The 16,475-nt window shown below is 35.8% G+C and overlaps 1 protein-coding gene across 1 annotated transcript in view; it reads right to left on the bottom strand.

The window, feature by feature from the left end:
- Positions 1-16,475, bottom strand: part of ATR (ATR serine/threonine kinase) — a 117,259-nt gene that overhangs the window by 28,409 nt on the left and 72,375 nt on the right. The window contains exons 29-35 of the mRNA XM_063113819.1: positions 15,993-16,157; positions 14,702-14,793; positions 11,838-11,929; positions 11,422-11,599; positions 9,812-9,991; positions 9,103-9,262; positions 6,509-6,688 (exon numbers count right to left, since the gene is read on the bottom strand). Of these exons, the coding sequence (XP_062969889.1) occupies positions 6,509-6,688; positions 9,103-9,262; positions 9,812-9,991; positions 11,422-11,599; positions 11,838-11,929; positions 14,702-14,793; positions 15,993-16,157 (1,047 nt within the window). The remainder of the gene's footprint in view (positions 1-6,508; positions 6,689-9,102; positions 9,263-9,811; positions 9,992-11,421; positions 11,600-11,837; positions 11,930-14,701; positions 14,794-15,992; positions 16,158-16,475) is intronic.

Raw genomic sequence — 16,475 nt, 5'->3', positions numbered from 1 at the left:
TAGTTTATCTATAAACTTTTGAATTTCCTACATTCATTTCTTTTTGTTTTCCTGATCCTTGTATCTTTTAACTCTTTTTCTTCCCTTATTACACTGGCTACAATATCTAGTAAATGTTTAATAGAACAGGTGATAGTGGGCATCCATCTCATTCCCAATCTCAAAATAAAAGCTGTCAACATTTTACTGTTAAGCACAGTAAGAAGCTATAGGCTTTTGTAGATACCCTCTATCTAGTAAATGTCTTTCTCTTCTATTCCTAATTTGCTAAGAGTTTTAAAATAGTGAATAGATGCTGAATCTTATCAAATGCTTTCTCTGCGCCTATTGAGACAACTTTAAGATTTATCTCCCTAATACTGTTAGTGTGGGAAATTACACTGATTGTTTTTCACAAGATGAACCAATTTTGAACTCTTGGAATAAACTTAACTCAATCAAAATATTTTGTTTAGGACTGTTTAATCTATGTACCTCAGTGAGACTGAGCTATAATTTTCTTATCTTGGAATATTCTTGTTAGGTTTTGGTATCAAGGCCATGCTGAATTCCTAAAACAAGCTGGAAGGTGTTTCATCTTTTCCCATTATCTATGAAAGAGTATGAAAAAGATTGCTACTATTTCCTTTTAAAATATTTGTTAGAGCTCAAAAGTGAAGTCCACTAACCCTGAAGTTATCTTTGTGGTAACTTGTTTATTTACTTTAATAGTTAGAGAACTATTGAGATTTGCTATTTCTTCTTGTGTCAAATTTGGTAATTTTTTTCCCTAGGAATTTATCACTTTGAAAATTTTCAAATGTGTTGTCTCAAGGATGTTCATATTCTTATGATGGTAACAATGTCTGTCAGATCCATAGTGATTGCCCTTTACTCCTTCCAGATATTAGTTATTTGTGGCTTCTCCTTTTTAAATTGACTAATCTCACAAGGGGTTTACTAATTTTATTGGTCTTTTCAAAGAACTTTTAGCTTTGTTGATCCTTTCTATTGTATGGAGTTTTCCATTTAATCTTTTTTTTTTTTTGTGGCTGGACAGTAGGGGGTCAACAACCCGCACCTTGGTGTTATAACACTGTGCTCTAACCAACTGAGCGAACCGGCCAACCCTCTATTTATTCTTATCTTTATTTAAATTACTTTTTTTGTCCTCCAACTCTTTCACCTCTCCTTCTGAAACTCTAATTACATACATTTTAGACTGTATGATATTATCCCACAAGACATTAAGGCTATGGGGTTTATTTTTTGTTTTTCCTTTTTTCAGTCTCTTTTTCCTTTCCATGCTTCATTTTGAGAGTTTCTATTGCTATGTCTACGGTTTAACTGATCTTTACTTTTTTAATATCTAATTTGCTATCAATCCCATTTTGTTTCTTTTGGATAAAGACCTAGGAATGGAATAGCTAGGTCATATGTTAGGTGTATATTAACTTTTTCCATTTCCACAGCAATGAGAAGAGTTCCAGTTACTACAATACTATTTTCCATTTCAGATATTATATTTTGATCTAAAAAATTCCATTTGGGTAATTTTTTAAAATAACAGCTCTATTGAGATGTAATTCACATACTTGACACTTTTAAAGTGGTTTTTAGTACATTCACAGAGTTATGCAACTGTCACCACTATCTAATTCCAGAATATTTTCAACACCCCAAAAAGAAACTGCACCAATTAGCAGTCACTTCCTATTCCCAACCCCCTAGGCTTTAGAAACCATTAATCTACTTTCTGTCTCTATGCATTTCACTATTCTTGCCATTTCATTTAAATGGAATCATACAATATGTGGCCCCTCTGATCTCCATGTCATTCTACATAGTGAACCTGTACTCTTTTCTCTGAGCACTTTTGTCCGTAACATGTACAGGCAACAGGCACAAGAGAAGGGGATTCTCAGGCCATCATGACAGGAAATTAGGGATGTACCCAGAGTATATAGAACATGAAAAGTTGGTATTATGAGGGCATCTCTTTCTCTACCCCAATCTAGGCTTTAGAAATCAGGCAGAAATGGGAGACCTGGGATGTCGACTATCAAATTGTATTGTTAAGTACCTTTTTGTGTAGATTTCTGTGTGCCTCAGAAGTTGTTGTGACTTACATATTTGAATAAATTCAGATCTCTTCAACTGAGAAGGTGAAACTTATAAAGTAAGACTTTAGGCCCTTCCTCACTATCATGGCCTGTATTAGTCCATTTCTCTTGCTTACCTGGAACTAGGTATTTTATAAAGAAAACAAAATTTAGTGCTTACAGTTTTAGAGGCTGGGAAGTCAAAAGTCCAGGGAACACATCTGGTAAGGGTCTTCTTTGGTGATGGCTTTACAGCAACTTAGGGATCTCACATGGCAGAAAATGGTGGAACAGAGAGAGAGACAGCTCCTCACGTGTTCTCCTTTTAAAGCACGCAGAACCATGCACCTGACCACCCTTATTAACCCATTCACTACAGTATGGTCCTACAATCTAATCATCTCTTCAAGGCCCCACCTTCCAATTATCATAATAGGATTTCCCACCCTCAATCTAATATATGAACTTTGGGGACACAACTCAAACAATCTACAGCATTCCACTTCTGGTCCACAAAGTTTGTGTCCTTCTCACAGGTAATACACTCATTCCACCCAAAGTCTTAACTTATTTCAGCTCAAAAGTCCGTAGTTCAAAATCCCCTGTGAAATCAAAACGAGTTATCTATTTCTAAGATACAATGGTAGGACAAGCATAGGGTACATATTACTGTTCAAAAAGGAAGAAATAGGCCAAAAGAAAGGTGTAAAGGTCCCAAACAAGTCCAAAACCCAGCAGGGCAGTCATCAAATCTCAAAGTTGGTGAATCATGTACCTTGACACCATATCTGACATCCTCTGCACACTGGTGTGGGGGTTGGGTCCCCAAGTCCTCAGGTAGCTCTGCTCCTATGGCTTTCCTGGTCTGAGGCCAGGCTTCAGCTCTTGCAGGCTGGCACTGCATGCTGGCAGCTCCACAATTTTGGGGTCTCCATGTCAGTCCTGCTCCCACGGCTCCACTAGGTATGCCCTTGGTAGGGGGTTTTCTGCTACACTCCGACCCCACATTTCCTCTTGGTGTTGCTCTAGTGAAGGCTGTCTGTGGTGACTCCATCCCTGCAACAGATCTCTTCTTGGGTACCCAGGCTTTTCCACACATCTTTTCAAATTGGGGTGGAGGCTCTGAAGCCTCCACAGCTCTGGCATTCTGTGAGCCTACAGACTTAACACCACATGCATACCACCAAGTCTTCCAGTTAGTGTTTTCCAAAGCTGTGGGTCCATCCACACCTGGGGCCAATTTAGCCACAGCTGGAGCAGCCAAAGCAGCTGGGGTGCTGGTGTGGGGAGAAGCACCCTGAGGTGGCTCTGGGCAGCAAGTCCATGGAGGGCACCTCATGCCTGTTCCTGGAGACCATTCTGTCTCCCTAGGCCTCTGGGTTTGCATTTTTCTCCTGAAAATGCTCTCTGCTTCTCTACCACATGGCCAGGCTGCAAATTTTCCAAATCTTTATGTTCTGCTTCCCTTATATATTCTGGCTTTATGTTGTGCCTTTTCTGCCATAACGCAGCATAGGCTGGTTCAAGTAGCCATGCAGCTTCCTGAATATTTTGCTGCTTAGAAATTTCTTCTGCCAAATACCCTGGATCAGCACCTTTAAGTTTCATATTCCATAATACTTTGGGGCATGAGCAGAATGCAGCCAAACTCCTTGCCAGTTCATGGCAAGGGTTATCTTTCCTAAGTTTCCAATAACTCCCTTCTCATTTAAATCTGAGATCTCTTCAGTACAGCTTTTACTGTCCATATTTCTTTCAGCATTCTGCTCACCACCATTTAACCAGTCTTTAAGGAGTTCCAAATTTTCCCTGGTTTTCTTGTCTTCTCAACTTCCACCAGCAGCTAGGCTTTTTCTAGCTTGCTCCTTCAAATTATTCCAGCCTCTCCTCAACACCCAGTTACAAGGCAGCTTCCACATTTTCAAGTATTTGTTATAAGGAACAACCCACTCCTGGTACCAATTTTCTGTATTAGTCCATTTCTCCTGTGTATAATAAAATACCCTGAACTGGGTATTTTATAAAGAAAATGAAATGTATCACTTACAGTTTTAGAGACTGGGAAGTCCAAAGTCCAGGGACCACATCTGGTGAGGGTCTTCTTTGGTGGTGGCCTTATAGCAACACAGGGATCTCACATGGCAGAAAATGTTTGAGCAGAGAGAGGGACAGCTCCTCATGTGCTCTCCTTGTAAAGCCCTCACAAGCACGTTCCTGACCACCATTATTAACCCATTCACTACGGCATGGTTCTACAATCTAATCACCTCTTCAAGGCCCCACCTTTCAATATCCATAATAGGATTTCCCAACCTCAACACTTACAGTGGGAATTAAGCTTCTAATGTATGAATTTTGGGTGACATAATTCAATGAATCCACAGTAGCACTCTTTAGTATAGCATAGTTTTGGTTCGTTTCTTAGGTGTCACGGCACGTTCTTGTACTCAAGGGAGCAGTCGGCTGGGCTCCTACTATGTATCTTGCTCAGAACGCAACAATTCCTTGATCTAAAGATTAGCATGGTCTGTGTCACTTGCTTTGGCTCTTCCTCCCATTTGTCTTTTTTAAATCTTTGATTTCTCTCCTCATTGTGCTCTTGTTTTTGTCTATGTTCTTAAGCAAATGATGCACGTTTACAACAGCTGTTCTTTAATCCTTATCTTCTAATTTCATCATCTCTGTCATTTCTAGAACTATTTCTATTGATTGATTTTTCTTCTGTATATTGCTCAGATGTTCCTGTTCCTTTATATTTTTTATTGGATGCCAGACATAGGTAATTTTACGTGGTTAAGTTGTAGATTTTGTTATATTCCTTTAAAGAGAGTTAGATTTTTTATCTGCCAGGCAGTAAGGTTACTTGAAATCATCAGCTTAATCCTTTTAGAAGCTTGTTTTTTATGCTCCTCTAGGGTGGATGTTGAGTAGCTTTTACTCTTGGGCTAATTTAGCCCCACTTCTGAGGTGTGGCCCTTTTAGGGTTTCTGCTGAATGTTCCTTCTCCATGTGGCTGGTGGGTTGAATGACTCTCAGTCCTCTGTAAGCCCTGGAAATTGTTCTTCTTATAGCTTCCCCACGATTTTTCTTTCCTCAGCTATTGTTCCAAGCCTGGCCTAATAGAATCTTAAGTTATTTATGTGCAGCTTGGTATTTAGCTAACAACTCAGGGGTATTCCTATGCAGATATAAACTTTTTCTCCATTTAATTCCTTTTTCTTGGTTAGTCTACCCTACGAACTCTAGCCACCTGCTCTTAGCTTTATTATCTCCTTTCTTCTATTTTCTTTGTTTTTGTTTTCCTTTTTCAGTTCCTTTTCTCACTTCTTGAGATGGATACTTAGCTCATTAATTTTGAGCCTTTATATTCTTCTAATATATGCAAATAAAGTTTTAAATTCCTTTTGAGAATGGCTTTAATTACATCCAACAAATTTTGATTGTCATATTTTTCTTATCATTCAGTTCAAAGTATTTTTAAGTTTCCACTGCAATTTTGTCATTGACCCATGGGTTATTGAGAGGTGTATCTCTTATAATACCATCTATTAAATCTTAGTACCTATTGTCTTTGCTCAAAAATTTCCAAACTAGGATGCAGCTAACTTGGGAAGGAGAGATAAAAATAGTGATTATTGGGGTGAAAAGGAAGGGGGTTGTGGAATGCTAATAATATTCTATTTCTTGACCTGGGTGGTAGTTTCATGAGTCTATTTATTTTGTGATAATTCAATATCTTAGGTAATATACTCATTAAAAAGTCAAAAAATCGAAGGTATACCTGTTCCCCAATGTTCATCGCAGCACTCTTTACAATAGCCAAGAGTTGGAACCAGCCCAAATGCCCATCATCAGTTGAGTGGATATGGAAAATGTGGTACATCTACACAATGGAATACTACTCAGCTATAAAAACGAATGAAATACTGCCATTTGCAACAACATGGATGGACCTTGAGAGAATTATATTAAGTGAAACAAGTCAGGCACAGAAAGAGAAATACCACATGTTCTCACTTATTGGAGGGAGCTAAAAATTAATATATAAATTCACACACACACATACACACACACACACACAAACCGGGGGGGGGGGGAAGAAGATATAACAACCACAATTATTTGAAGTTGATACAACAAGCAAACAGGACATTGTTGGGGGGGAGGGGGGGAGGGAGAAGGGAGGGAGGTTTTGGTGACGGGGAGCAATAATCAGCTACAATGTATATCGACAAAATAAAATTAAAAAAATAAAAATAAAAAAAATAAAAAATAAATAAACTGAGGGAAAAAAAAAAAAAAAAAAAAGTCAAAAAAGTTTCCTGGCTATTTTTATACATGTATTTTTTCCATATAAATTTTATCCAGTTCTAAAAACAACGGAATCATTGAGTTTCTAATTGAAATTGCATTATACATATACTTGCCTTATATTTTTTCATAATTGCATTGCTTTCAAAGTTAGCTGTTTCCTCCATAAATCGGCCCACTAGTAGCATAGCTCGACCATGGATTAACGTGTTCTTACTCTCAGTGGGGGTTTTATTTTCAGGAAAACATAATTCAACACCCTTCTGAAGAACAATTAGTGCCTGGTGAACATCACCCTAAAAAAACAAACATTTTAATCTAAGAACATATTTGTATTCTCTGCAAAAAAAACCATTTTAATCTAAGAACATATTTGTATTCTCTGCAAAGCAACTTATTAACATTTAAAGTTCATTAAATATGTTTATGTAGAAATCTACTTGTTTTTTCATGTTTATCTCTCATTTCTCTCTTATTAAAGTAAAATTCTAAAAAGAAATCATTGCTTCATTTCATGTAGAACCCTTATTGTCATTCATTCATTTTATGATTAATCTAAACTCAGGGATCTGTAGATATATGTAGAGACTGGCAATAACAATCATAAATAAATCCAAATGTCTGCCATAAAAAAGTTCATGGTCAAGTGAGGAAATAGACTATGTAAAATAACAACACATTGTGCTGAGTGCTACAACAGAGGAATACACATTACATAAACAATATACAATATTAAAGAGAATACAGAAAGCAGTCCCCGAAATTTACCTGAAGATACAGGAAAATGGAGATCAACAGTCAAGGAAGGTTACCAATGGAGAAAATCTGAATTAGGTCTTAAAAAATGAGGAGAAATTTTCCTGGCAGAGATTTAGTGAAGGACATTCTAGGTAGAGGAATAATTATTTTAATTGGGAGAAAAACAATTTGATTTTAGCTTAAGCTGAAGAGTTTGTGAGATAATGATGAATGAAAGTGAAGAAGTAGGCTGGGACTCGATCAGAAAGGGCCATGCATATCATATGTCCTAGAGCTCAGAATTAATCCTGAGGTATGAAGAATACTTTTTTTTTTTTTTTTTAAAGATGACCGGTAAGGGGATCTCAACCCTTGGCTTGGTGTTGTCAGCACCACGCTCAGCCAGTGAGCAAACCGGCTATCCCTATATAGGATCCAAACCCGTGGCCTTGGTGTTATCAGCACCGCACTCTACCGAGTGAGCCACGGGCCGGCCTTGAAGAATACATTAAAGGATTCAATTTTTTTGAAGGAGCAACATGATTTAATGTGCAATTTAGAAAGATCACAGATTGCAGTAATATGCACTGAGAAATAGTGAGATCTTGAAAAAGTCTGTTGATATTGTTAGAGGCTATAAATAATAAAGGCACGCATGAATTAAAGTAGTGGAAATAAGTAAGAGAGAGAGGATTCAAGAGACATTTCTAAATTGAAGAGGAAAGATTTAGGAAAGTGAGGGTGAAGGAGTTGATGATGATGCCCAGATTTCTGTTTTAGATAAGAGGATGGAATGGTCTTGTTCAGAAAAATAGGAAACATGGAAAAGAAACAGGTATTGAGTATTAGATAATGAATTGCATTTTAAACATATTGAGTTTAAGGTATTAAAACAGAGTAGCACCAGCTTATAAAGTGACCAGGTGCCAAGTAATGCAGGCTGACTTATTACTTTCCTCTCCCCCAGGAAACATCTCCTCCTCTGTCCTTTCTCACCCACCACAAAGTTGATGAAAACACAAATGGCACCAACTATAGTTGCTAAGTGTCTATACCTACTACTAATTCTAGGTTGGTGGCAAATATAAGGAGATATAAGTAATAGCGATTTAAATCTGGGGCATAAAAATTGCAAGTTACTTCAGATATTTAAAAAGCTCCCTTCTAGGAAAAGCAGGAATTGGTAAAGGGACACAAAAAATCAACTATATTGTATATTGATAAATTAAAACAATAAGAAGAGAGGAGATCAAATGTTCATATCACAAAGAAATGATTAAGTTTTGCAATGACGAATATGCTAATTATCCTGATTAGGTCATCACACATTGTATACATCCTGAAATATAACTCTGTACCCCATAAATATGTACAATCAAGATGTTTCAATGAAAAATTAATTTAAAAAGTAAAAAAAAAAAAAAAGGTCAATTTTATGTTATGTATATTTAACTGTAAAATAAATAAATAAGTAAATGATGGGTGGAAAAGCTCCCTTCTTATAGCTATTACTTTAATCTAAGGATTGCTGGGAACTTCTATTCTGATGCTAGGCCCTTCCTAACAGACTAGATTAGAAGTGAATCTTGACAGTAATACTGGCAAGTACACACAGAAATAATTATCTACCAAATGTGTAAGTAAGGGACAGTGCTATTTTCACTTAACAAATACTGAGTGCCTACTACATATACCATGTATACATACAGAAAGTGAAAACAAAGTAAAAGTTGGTAAATTTCCTCAAAAAAAAAAATGTAGAACAGATGAAAACTGAAGTGGGAAGGTATTTGGGGACTGCGGGATAGAAGGAACAGCTTCTTCCAGGCTATGGTAGATAACTAATGAAGAAACTTATAGAAAACGAAGGTTCTGAATTTGGTGTACGGATTTTCTCTCAGTTGGGCCATTGCTGGAAGTACATAATCTCCAGCAGGATATATATATTTGATGGCATTCTCTTGACAATTACCTTAGACCAGAGCCACTTTGCCCTTTCCACATACAGTTCAGCAAGTCGTGATTCTCCTGCATTAAGGAGAGCATTGTAGGCTGTTTGGTGGTGACCAGCCTTTCTAGCTACTCTGGCACTCTGTAGCCAGCATTCTCCAACCATTTCATTGTAATCTGGCCTAAAGGAAAGTAACAAAACAGAGGGAGAAAAAAGAGTATTTGTAAGCATAGTTAACAACTTTTTCTTTTCTTTTCTTTTTTTGTGGCTGGCTGGTACACGGTTCCAAACCCATGACCTTACAAGGCTGCACTCTAACCAACTGAGCTAATTGGCCAGCTCTCACCAACTTAACTAAAATATTTCTTCCCAACAAAGAACTTTCTTGATATACCATTTCAAAGGAATCAATGACTAATTTGTTTTAAAAACCCTGCTTTTAATGTTCTTATAGTGCTCCATTTTTATCTAAGTCTATGAAGACTTTATTCTTGCCTTATATCAGTACCTCCCCTACATAGGTTTTAACATTTTTTAAAAAGATAAATGGCATATAAAACTGATTCTTAAGTTTTAGTTCGTTTCAACTACACAGTATGGTCCTGACAATTGAAAATAGAAAAATATAGATTCAGACAGAAAATTAAGAAATACAAATACTCCCAAATATAACCAAATATAATACTAAACTTAAGATAACTGACATAAAAAGAAAAGTAGTATGAAAAACCTTTTGTTGAGGCTTAACAAAGCCCTCCGGAGAGCCAGGATGGGCTCCTTGGCTCTGTAGGAATTCTGGGTCATTTCTAGTCGAGCTACCCAGTTTAGAGAATCTTCATGAGAACTGTCACCTAGAGACTGGTGAAAAAGAGGTTTGATGCTATGTTCCAATTCACACAACATATGCAATCTGAAAATAGATACAGCCTATGTTAAAATGTTATCCCCCATCCTGGCTAATTCATTTCATATATAAAGCATGTACTTTAAATCAGCCATGAAGAATCTAAAATGTGCAGTTTTCTTTGGTAGAACTTTAATATACATTCTTGATACATAAACAGTAGCATTTATATCTTTTCAAATTGGAGGTAAACACCAATTTATGCTGGTTTAAACATTTAGTACTTTGTTGTGATCCCCAAATTCCTATGAAATAAATGAAAGAAGGGTATATAAAACTAAATTCAAATCCATGAAAATCAAACTTTCTCATCTATATAAAGATTTAAGAAAATATGGATCCATGTGAACAATCAACATGTGTCAATTCAAAAATAAATTAATTTTAGGCTGGCTGGTTAGTTGACTCGATTAGAGGGTGGTGCTGATAACACCAAGGAGAAGGGGTTGTATGCCTGTATTGGCCAGCTGTCAAAAAATAAATGAATAAAAATTAGTTAAATAATTAAAAAAAAAAAAATATGGATCCATTATAAACAAACATGAAATATTTGCATATATTGCTGATGCTACTATCAAAGGGCCTAGCATAGTTAATGCCAGTAAAAAATTGTGAAATGAATGCAGTTTTAATTTTTTTTTCTAAGAATGACAGAAACCATAATACATTCACACTAGCTTTCCCCTCCTTGTATAACAATCAGTTTCTATAACTCAGTGTTCAAGGCACAAGGATATAGTTGAGTAGCTACAAAATAGAATTAAATTCAGTGGTCCAATCTCTGATTTCATTAAGACGTTCCCAAAGGGGCTGATATAGAAATACAGTGAATTCCTCTAACGTAAAAAAAACTGCTTAATTTTTTAAAAGATAATTATCTTTTAAATTTATTATAGTTCAATTACAATACTTATTTTGTCATTTTTCCTCAGGTGAATTAATAGACCTAAATGCTTTCCATCATTTTTTTCCTCACATCATCTTTAATATTCTTTTAATATTCTTAATATTCTTTTCTGGTGATGTAATACCTATATTTTTGGCGTGGGGGGAGCACGGAGGGAGGAAATGTTAAATGCATTTAACATTTAATGTTAAATGCATTTAACCAAGTTCCAAGCACCAATGTGCCAGGTACAACAGATGTCTAGATTATTTACATTAGTTACACAGAAAGTAAACTATGATACTATAAGAGGACAAATATATTTTTCTTATGTTTTTATTAGTCTCATAATTACCTTTCCAACTGAAAGATGTTAGAATATTTTCTTAAAAACTATAGGGTGATTGTGAGGTAAAAAGAATGAGAGTCGTTTTGTGTAGCTACACATGATACCAATCATACTATCAGAATTATTTACTCATCAAAAATTTCCAATCCTGTCAGGTGACATTTATAGACTAGAAATATAACAATGGAAATCCCCTAATACCTCACAATATATTCATATCCTCGTTGGTAAGAGCCTCTTTCAAAGCTTGCAGCTGAAAGAGGTACAATTTGTTCTGCTCTCACTAGTTTCAGTGTGTCATAAAAAGCTGTGATATCTTTCTTTTTGGCTGATAATAATAGCTGTCCCAGTCTGACACTCCATGTTGTAGATTTTCCATCTGAAAAACAAATGAAGAGTCAAGAAATGTCATGGTAGCTGGGTCCAGAAACCAGTTTTATTTCATTTGATAAAATGGCCAACAGAAATACTGAACAGATGGCTTCATTCTACTTTGAACAACTAAACAAGGCAATCATAAAACAGACTAATGAATTAATTATGAATGTTGCTGAGTTACTTAAGTCGGAATATTTATGGCATATTAAAACTGCTCATATTTTAAGAAGCAATTTTACCTGCTGCCAAATAGTTTTCCACCAAATCCCACTGTGACAATTTCCAAGCTGCTTCCACTCTGTATGTGTTTAATTCATCTGTCCATTCAGACCTATTGAAAAAACCCACATCAATTAAACTTTAATTTATTTAAAGTGTTATTTAGAGATTTTTCATTGGTTTAGATACTCTATTGTACTTATTTATTGTTCTATTTAATGTATTTGTATCGTATTATATTTTGTACTTAGATACAAAGTAGTTATCTCTAACACACATGAATTCAGAGGTAAGCAATTCCAATAACTTAGGGTTTTGAATTAAAGTTAAGACAAACATATAGGGGCTGGTGGTGAGAGTCAGGGGCAGTTGAGAGGTCCATAGGACACTTAATACCAAGAGCATAAGAAAGTTACAAATGATAAGTCAATGGCATAACAAAGTATTCAAAACTAGCTCCCCCAAAATACACCTATTCTTAAACTATTTTCAGTTACTTTAAAATTTGAGTTTGCAAAAGCAGTGCAAGATAGGCTAATTTCTTTTCTAAGCATTCTACCTAGGTGACATTAGAAGCAGTTAAGACTTTCTTCATGTTTCTTTATTAACCATACCATCTGAATACCTGATATGTGCTAGATATTAAGTTAGATACATTTTTCCATTTAATTATCTAATGACACTGCATATAGCAAATGTATATCCATAGTATAAATAGGGTAACAGACTCAGAGACTGGGATCAATATCCTTAAAAGTCCTCCTTGCTCTTTCTGCAGTAAAAATACATAATGAAAATATAACAAACAAAACAATCAATTTTTACTTTTTAAAAAATCTAAAAATAGCAGCATAAATATTGAGTATGCTTCAATTTCTAAATATGAACACCACCAGAAACAATTTAGAACAAGACTAAATGAAAAACAACAGAAATGAAATTTTCAAAAGTCCAACTTTGAATGACTTTACAAGCTTTACATTGGACACCAACATATCAAAATTTCAAGATAAAAACCTGAGTAGAATTAGCAGTATTTGCTATCCAGAGGGTATGTGTCTTATCAAGCCATATACTGAAAAGTACCAAATGGCAATGATGATCAGTCTGTGAGAACTTACCCACATAAATTAATACATTATAAAGAATGATGTGTAGGTCAATCATAATCAATATTTTTGGAGAAATATTTATTTAAATGCAAATAGAGATACTCCCCAAGGAAAACATGTCCCTCAATGAACATTTGCTTCACAATGACATAGCATCCCTTCATTGATTACTGACACAAGTGCTATGGGTCAAATGTGTCCACCAAAAGTTCATGTATTGGAAGCTTAATCTCCATTGTAACAGTGTTGAGAGGATGGGAAATCTTATTATGGTAATTGAAAGGTGGGGCCTTTAAGAGGTGATTAGATTGTGAGGACTGTACCCTCATCAATGGATCAATCCAGTGATGGTTTAATGGGTGGTCCTGGGTGTGGTTCTGATGACTTTAAAAGAAGAGCAAGTGAGGAGGTTAGCTCTCTTGCTCGACCCATTCATCATGGGGCACCCGATTTCACTGTAAGGAGTTTCCAGTGGGCTGGCTGGTTACAACACCAAGGTCAAGGGTTTGGATCTCAGTACTGGCCAGCCACCAAAAAAAAAAAAAGTTTCCCTGAAGAACAAGGCCTTCACCAGATGCACCCCCTGGACTGAGGCTCCAAAACTGTAAGAAATAAATTCAATTTCTTTAAAAATTAGCCAGTTTTAGGTATTCTGTTATAAGTAACAGAAACTAATACAACATGCATTTTCACAACCCAGAGATCAGGAAGCTCTATGTATCTCAGACCCAAAGAAAAGATAAGGAATGTCTAACTGTGCAGTACATATCATAAGGAAACTTGACATCCCAACTAGAGCCATGACAAACTTACCCAAATTCCTTTAATTCCTTTTTTCATGTGGCCTCTCAACTAATCTGGAGAAACACATCTATAACATATAACCATTCTTTCCCTACTTTGGCAAAGGTTCCCTTATCATTTCATAAATTCCACTACTATGATACCATCTGACCAAAAGTGAACTTCTTTGCCCCCAGACACTGTAGAATAGTAGTCTTTTTGAACTAGTTTTGGAATTTATAGGAACTGTATTGAGAAGAAGCTGCTTTCAGAGTGGTCTAACTACAAACAGTTGTCTGTGTGTTCTTTGGCTAAGGAACCATTCCCTTTTGACCAAATCTCACTGCACAGAGTAGTCAGTTGGGCTCTGGTGAGTATATTAAGGAATAAAGCTTTCAGCTCAAAGCAGCTTGAAGAGCAGAGCTAACCTCCACAATTAATGTCCAAAATGGAAGAACTGTTCAGCCTTAATCTTTGCCACATGTAAGTACTACTTTTTTGTATAATTTGGTTGCTATAATAAACCCATTTTCTTTAGGAAAGGAAAACTGCTTTCATATTTATCACTCCTTTAGGATAAAAACAACCCACACAGCCTACAGTGGTAATCCATAAATTAACCAGAAAGTTCCTTACACCATCTCCAGCACATAAAATATTTGGTGCTGGTACTATAGACAGAGTTTAGATGCCTTTGGAGGCTCAGGAAGTGCCCATATGAGCTTCAGCAATAGCAGGTGGGCTCTGAAAGGTTCCTGTCTTAAAGCAAATACAATTCGAGGATGATTCTTCGGACAGAATAAAGCCGTTAAAGAGCAGATTGACTTATGAAAAAGGAGAAAAAAATTTTTGGTGCTTATCGCCAACACCATGCAAATATATAAAACATTTCATTACTTTAGTAAACATTAAGTCACCTAATTCTAATTAAAAGTTAAAACTAATTAAAAATTCCCCATTCAGATAGAATAATGAAAGAAAAATATTACCTGCTAGCATGCACTCCATTCACCTGAGTGATTACAGTAGACAGCTGACCAAGACCTAACATGGACTTCACTACACCATGATAATGAATGATCTAGAAATTTAAAAATATTTAAAATAGCAATTATCACTTCAAATATATCTTAGAAACCAAAAACAACTTAACTGATATCCCCCTTTCTTAGTTTAATAATTGACTTGCTTAGCTACATGGCAGGACTCCCTATCACTGTCTTAAAACAAGTAAGGTAACGGAAAAGAAGGCAGACAACCTAAAAAATCTCAGATTATATTTATTATATTTTTCCAGATTTGGTCTAATTTTTAGTTCAGAGCAAATATAAAAGTAGTAAGTATTAAAAATATCCACTATAATATATTGTTTAAAGATTATTTGTCATATTTCTTACATAAAAACTTAAACTCAAAGGTCATAATGTTACTAATACAGACTTTGGGCTTTAGTAAGTAAAAAGTTAAATAGGATTATGTAGCATTCTTTAAAACTGAAGATTGTGAAAAATGAAGGCTTTGTACGTTGAGCTTCTGAGAAAATAAACATGTCAAAAATGACAAAAAGCAATACCCCAAGGTTAGAGAGAATCAAATCAATGATTCTAAACCTCTTTTCTGTCCTAATAGACAACTTACTCCCATTAGTAATTATAGCTTAGTGATTCTAAGGGACCATTTCAGGGAACTGCAGGTGGGGGAGAGGAAAGGATGTGAAACATGAAAAAATTTCTCTGTAGAGAATCACTATTACTAAAAATTGATGCATGACATACTTTTTTTTTTTTTTTTTTGTCTTTTTTGTGACCAGTAAGGGGATCGCAACCCTTGGCTTGGTGTCGCCCGCACCGCACTCAGCCAGTGAGCGCACCGGCCATCCCTATATAGGATCCAAACCCGTGGCGGGAGCGCTGCGGCGCTCCCAACGCTGCACTCTCCCGAGTAAGTCACGGGGTCAGCCCCATGACATACTTTTAATAGCCAATTAAAATTACATACATTTTAGAGTTATTAAATACACATTTTAATATAAATATACTCCACAAAAAATCTCATTTATTTGAAGGATGTCTAAAGTCACAGAAATTTGGCATTGGAAGGGATATTTGAGATCATTTAGCACAACACTCTATTTTTATCAGTCAGGAAACTCAAGCTCAGAGAGGGTTAAATATTTTCCACACATACTGTGGCACTGGCAGAGACAGTATTGAAACTAAGGTTTCTAGAGCTGCTATTCAAGAATCTTTTCATTGCGTTGTCTTCCAATTATTGTCTTACCTGGTCTGGTTCTAGCTGAATAGCCCTGTCATAACAAGCAGTGGCATCCCTCAGCAAGCCAATGCTTTCATGTTCAAGGATCTGTTCTTTTAGAGATGGCTCTGCCTTTCTAATTGCGCTTACTCCAGCCACTCCATCTGGTTCGTGCATAGCAGCATACAATTTCTTTGTCAAACAATTAAAAAACAATCAAATGAAGGAAAAAACACAACTATAAAACTATAAAACCACCAGTTCATGCAAAAAGAACATATGAGGAAGTTTTCCACAAAGTAACAATAAGTATTTGTTTCAAGGCAGATTCACAGTAAAATTACAAACTTATTTCCAGACATCCTATTACCTCATCACTCTTATTCCACTTAAACACAAATCTACATCAGAACTGTTATTGATCATGAAAGTTATAAAGAACTTCAAGATCCTAAAACTCTCTTTGAATCCAATTGATAATAGATTCTGTTGAGTACAGTTATAAGTATT

The sequence above is a fragment of the Cynocephalus volans genome, chromosome 11 (assembly GCF_027409185.1).
Source record: "Cynocephalus volans isolate mCynVol1 chromosome 11, mCynVol1.pri, whole genome shotgun sequence".
NCBI lineage: Eukaryota > Metazoa > Chordata > Mammalia > Dermoptera > Cynocephalidae > Cynocephalus > Cynocephalus volans.
This window is presented reverse-complemented; position numbering and strand designations above follow the sequence as displayed.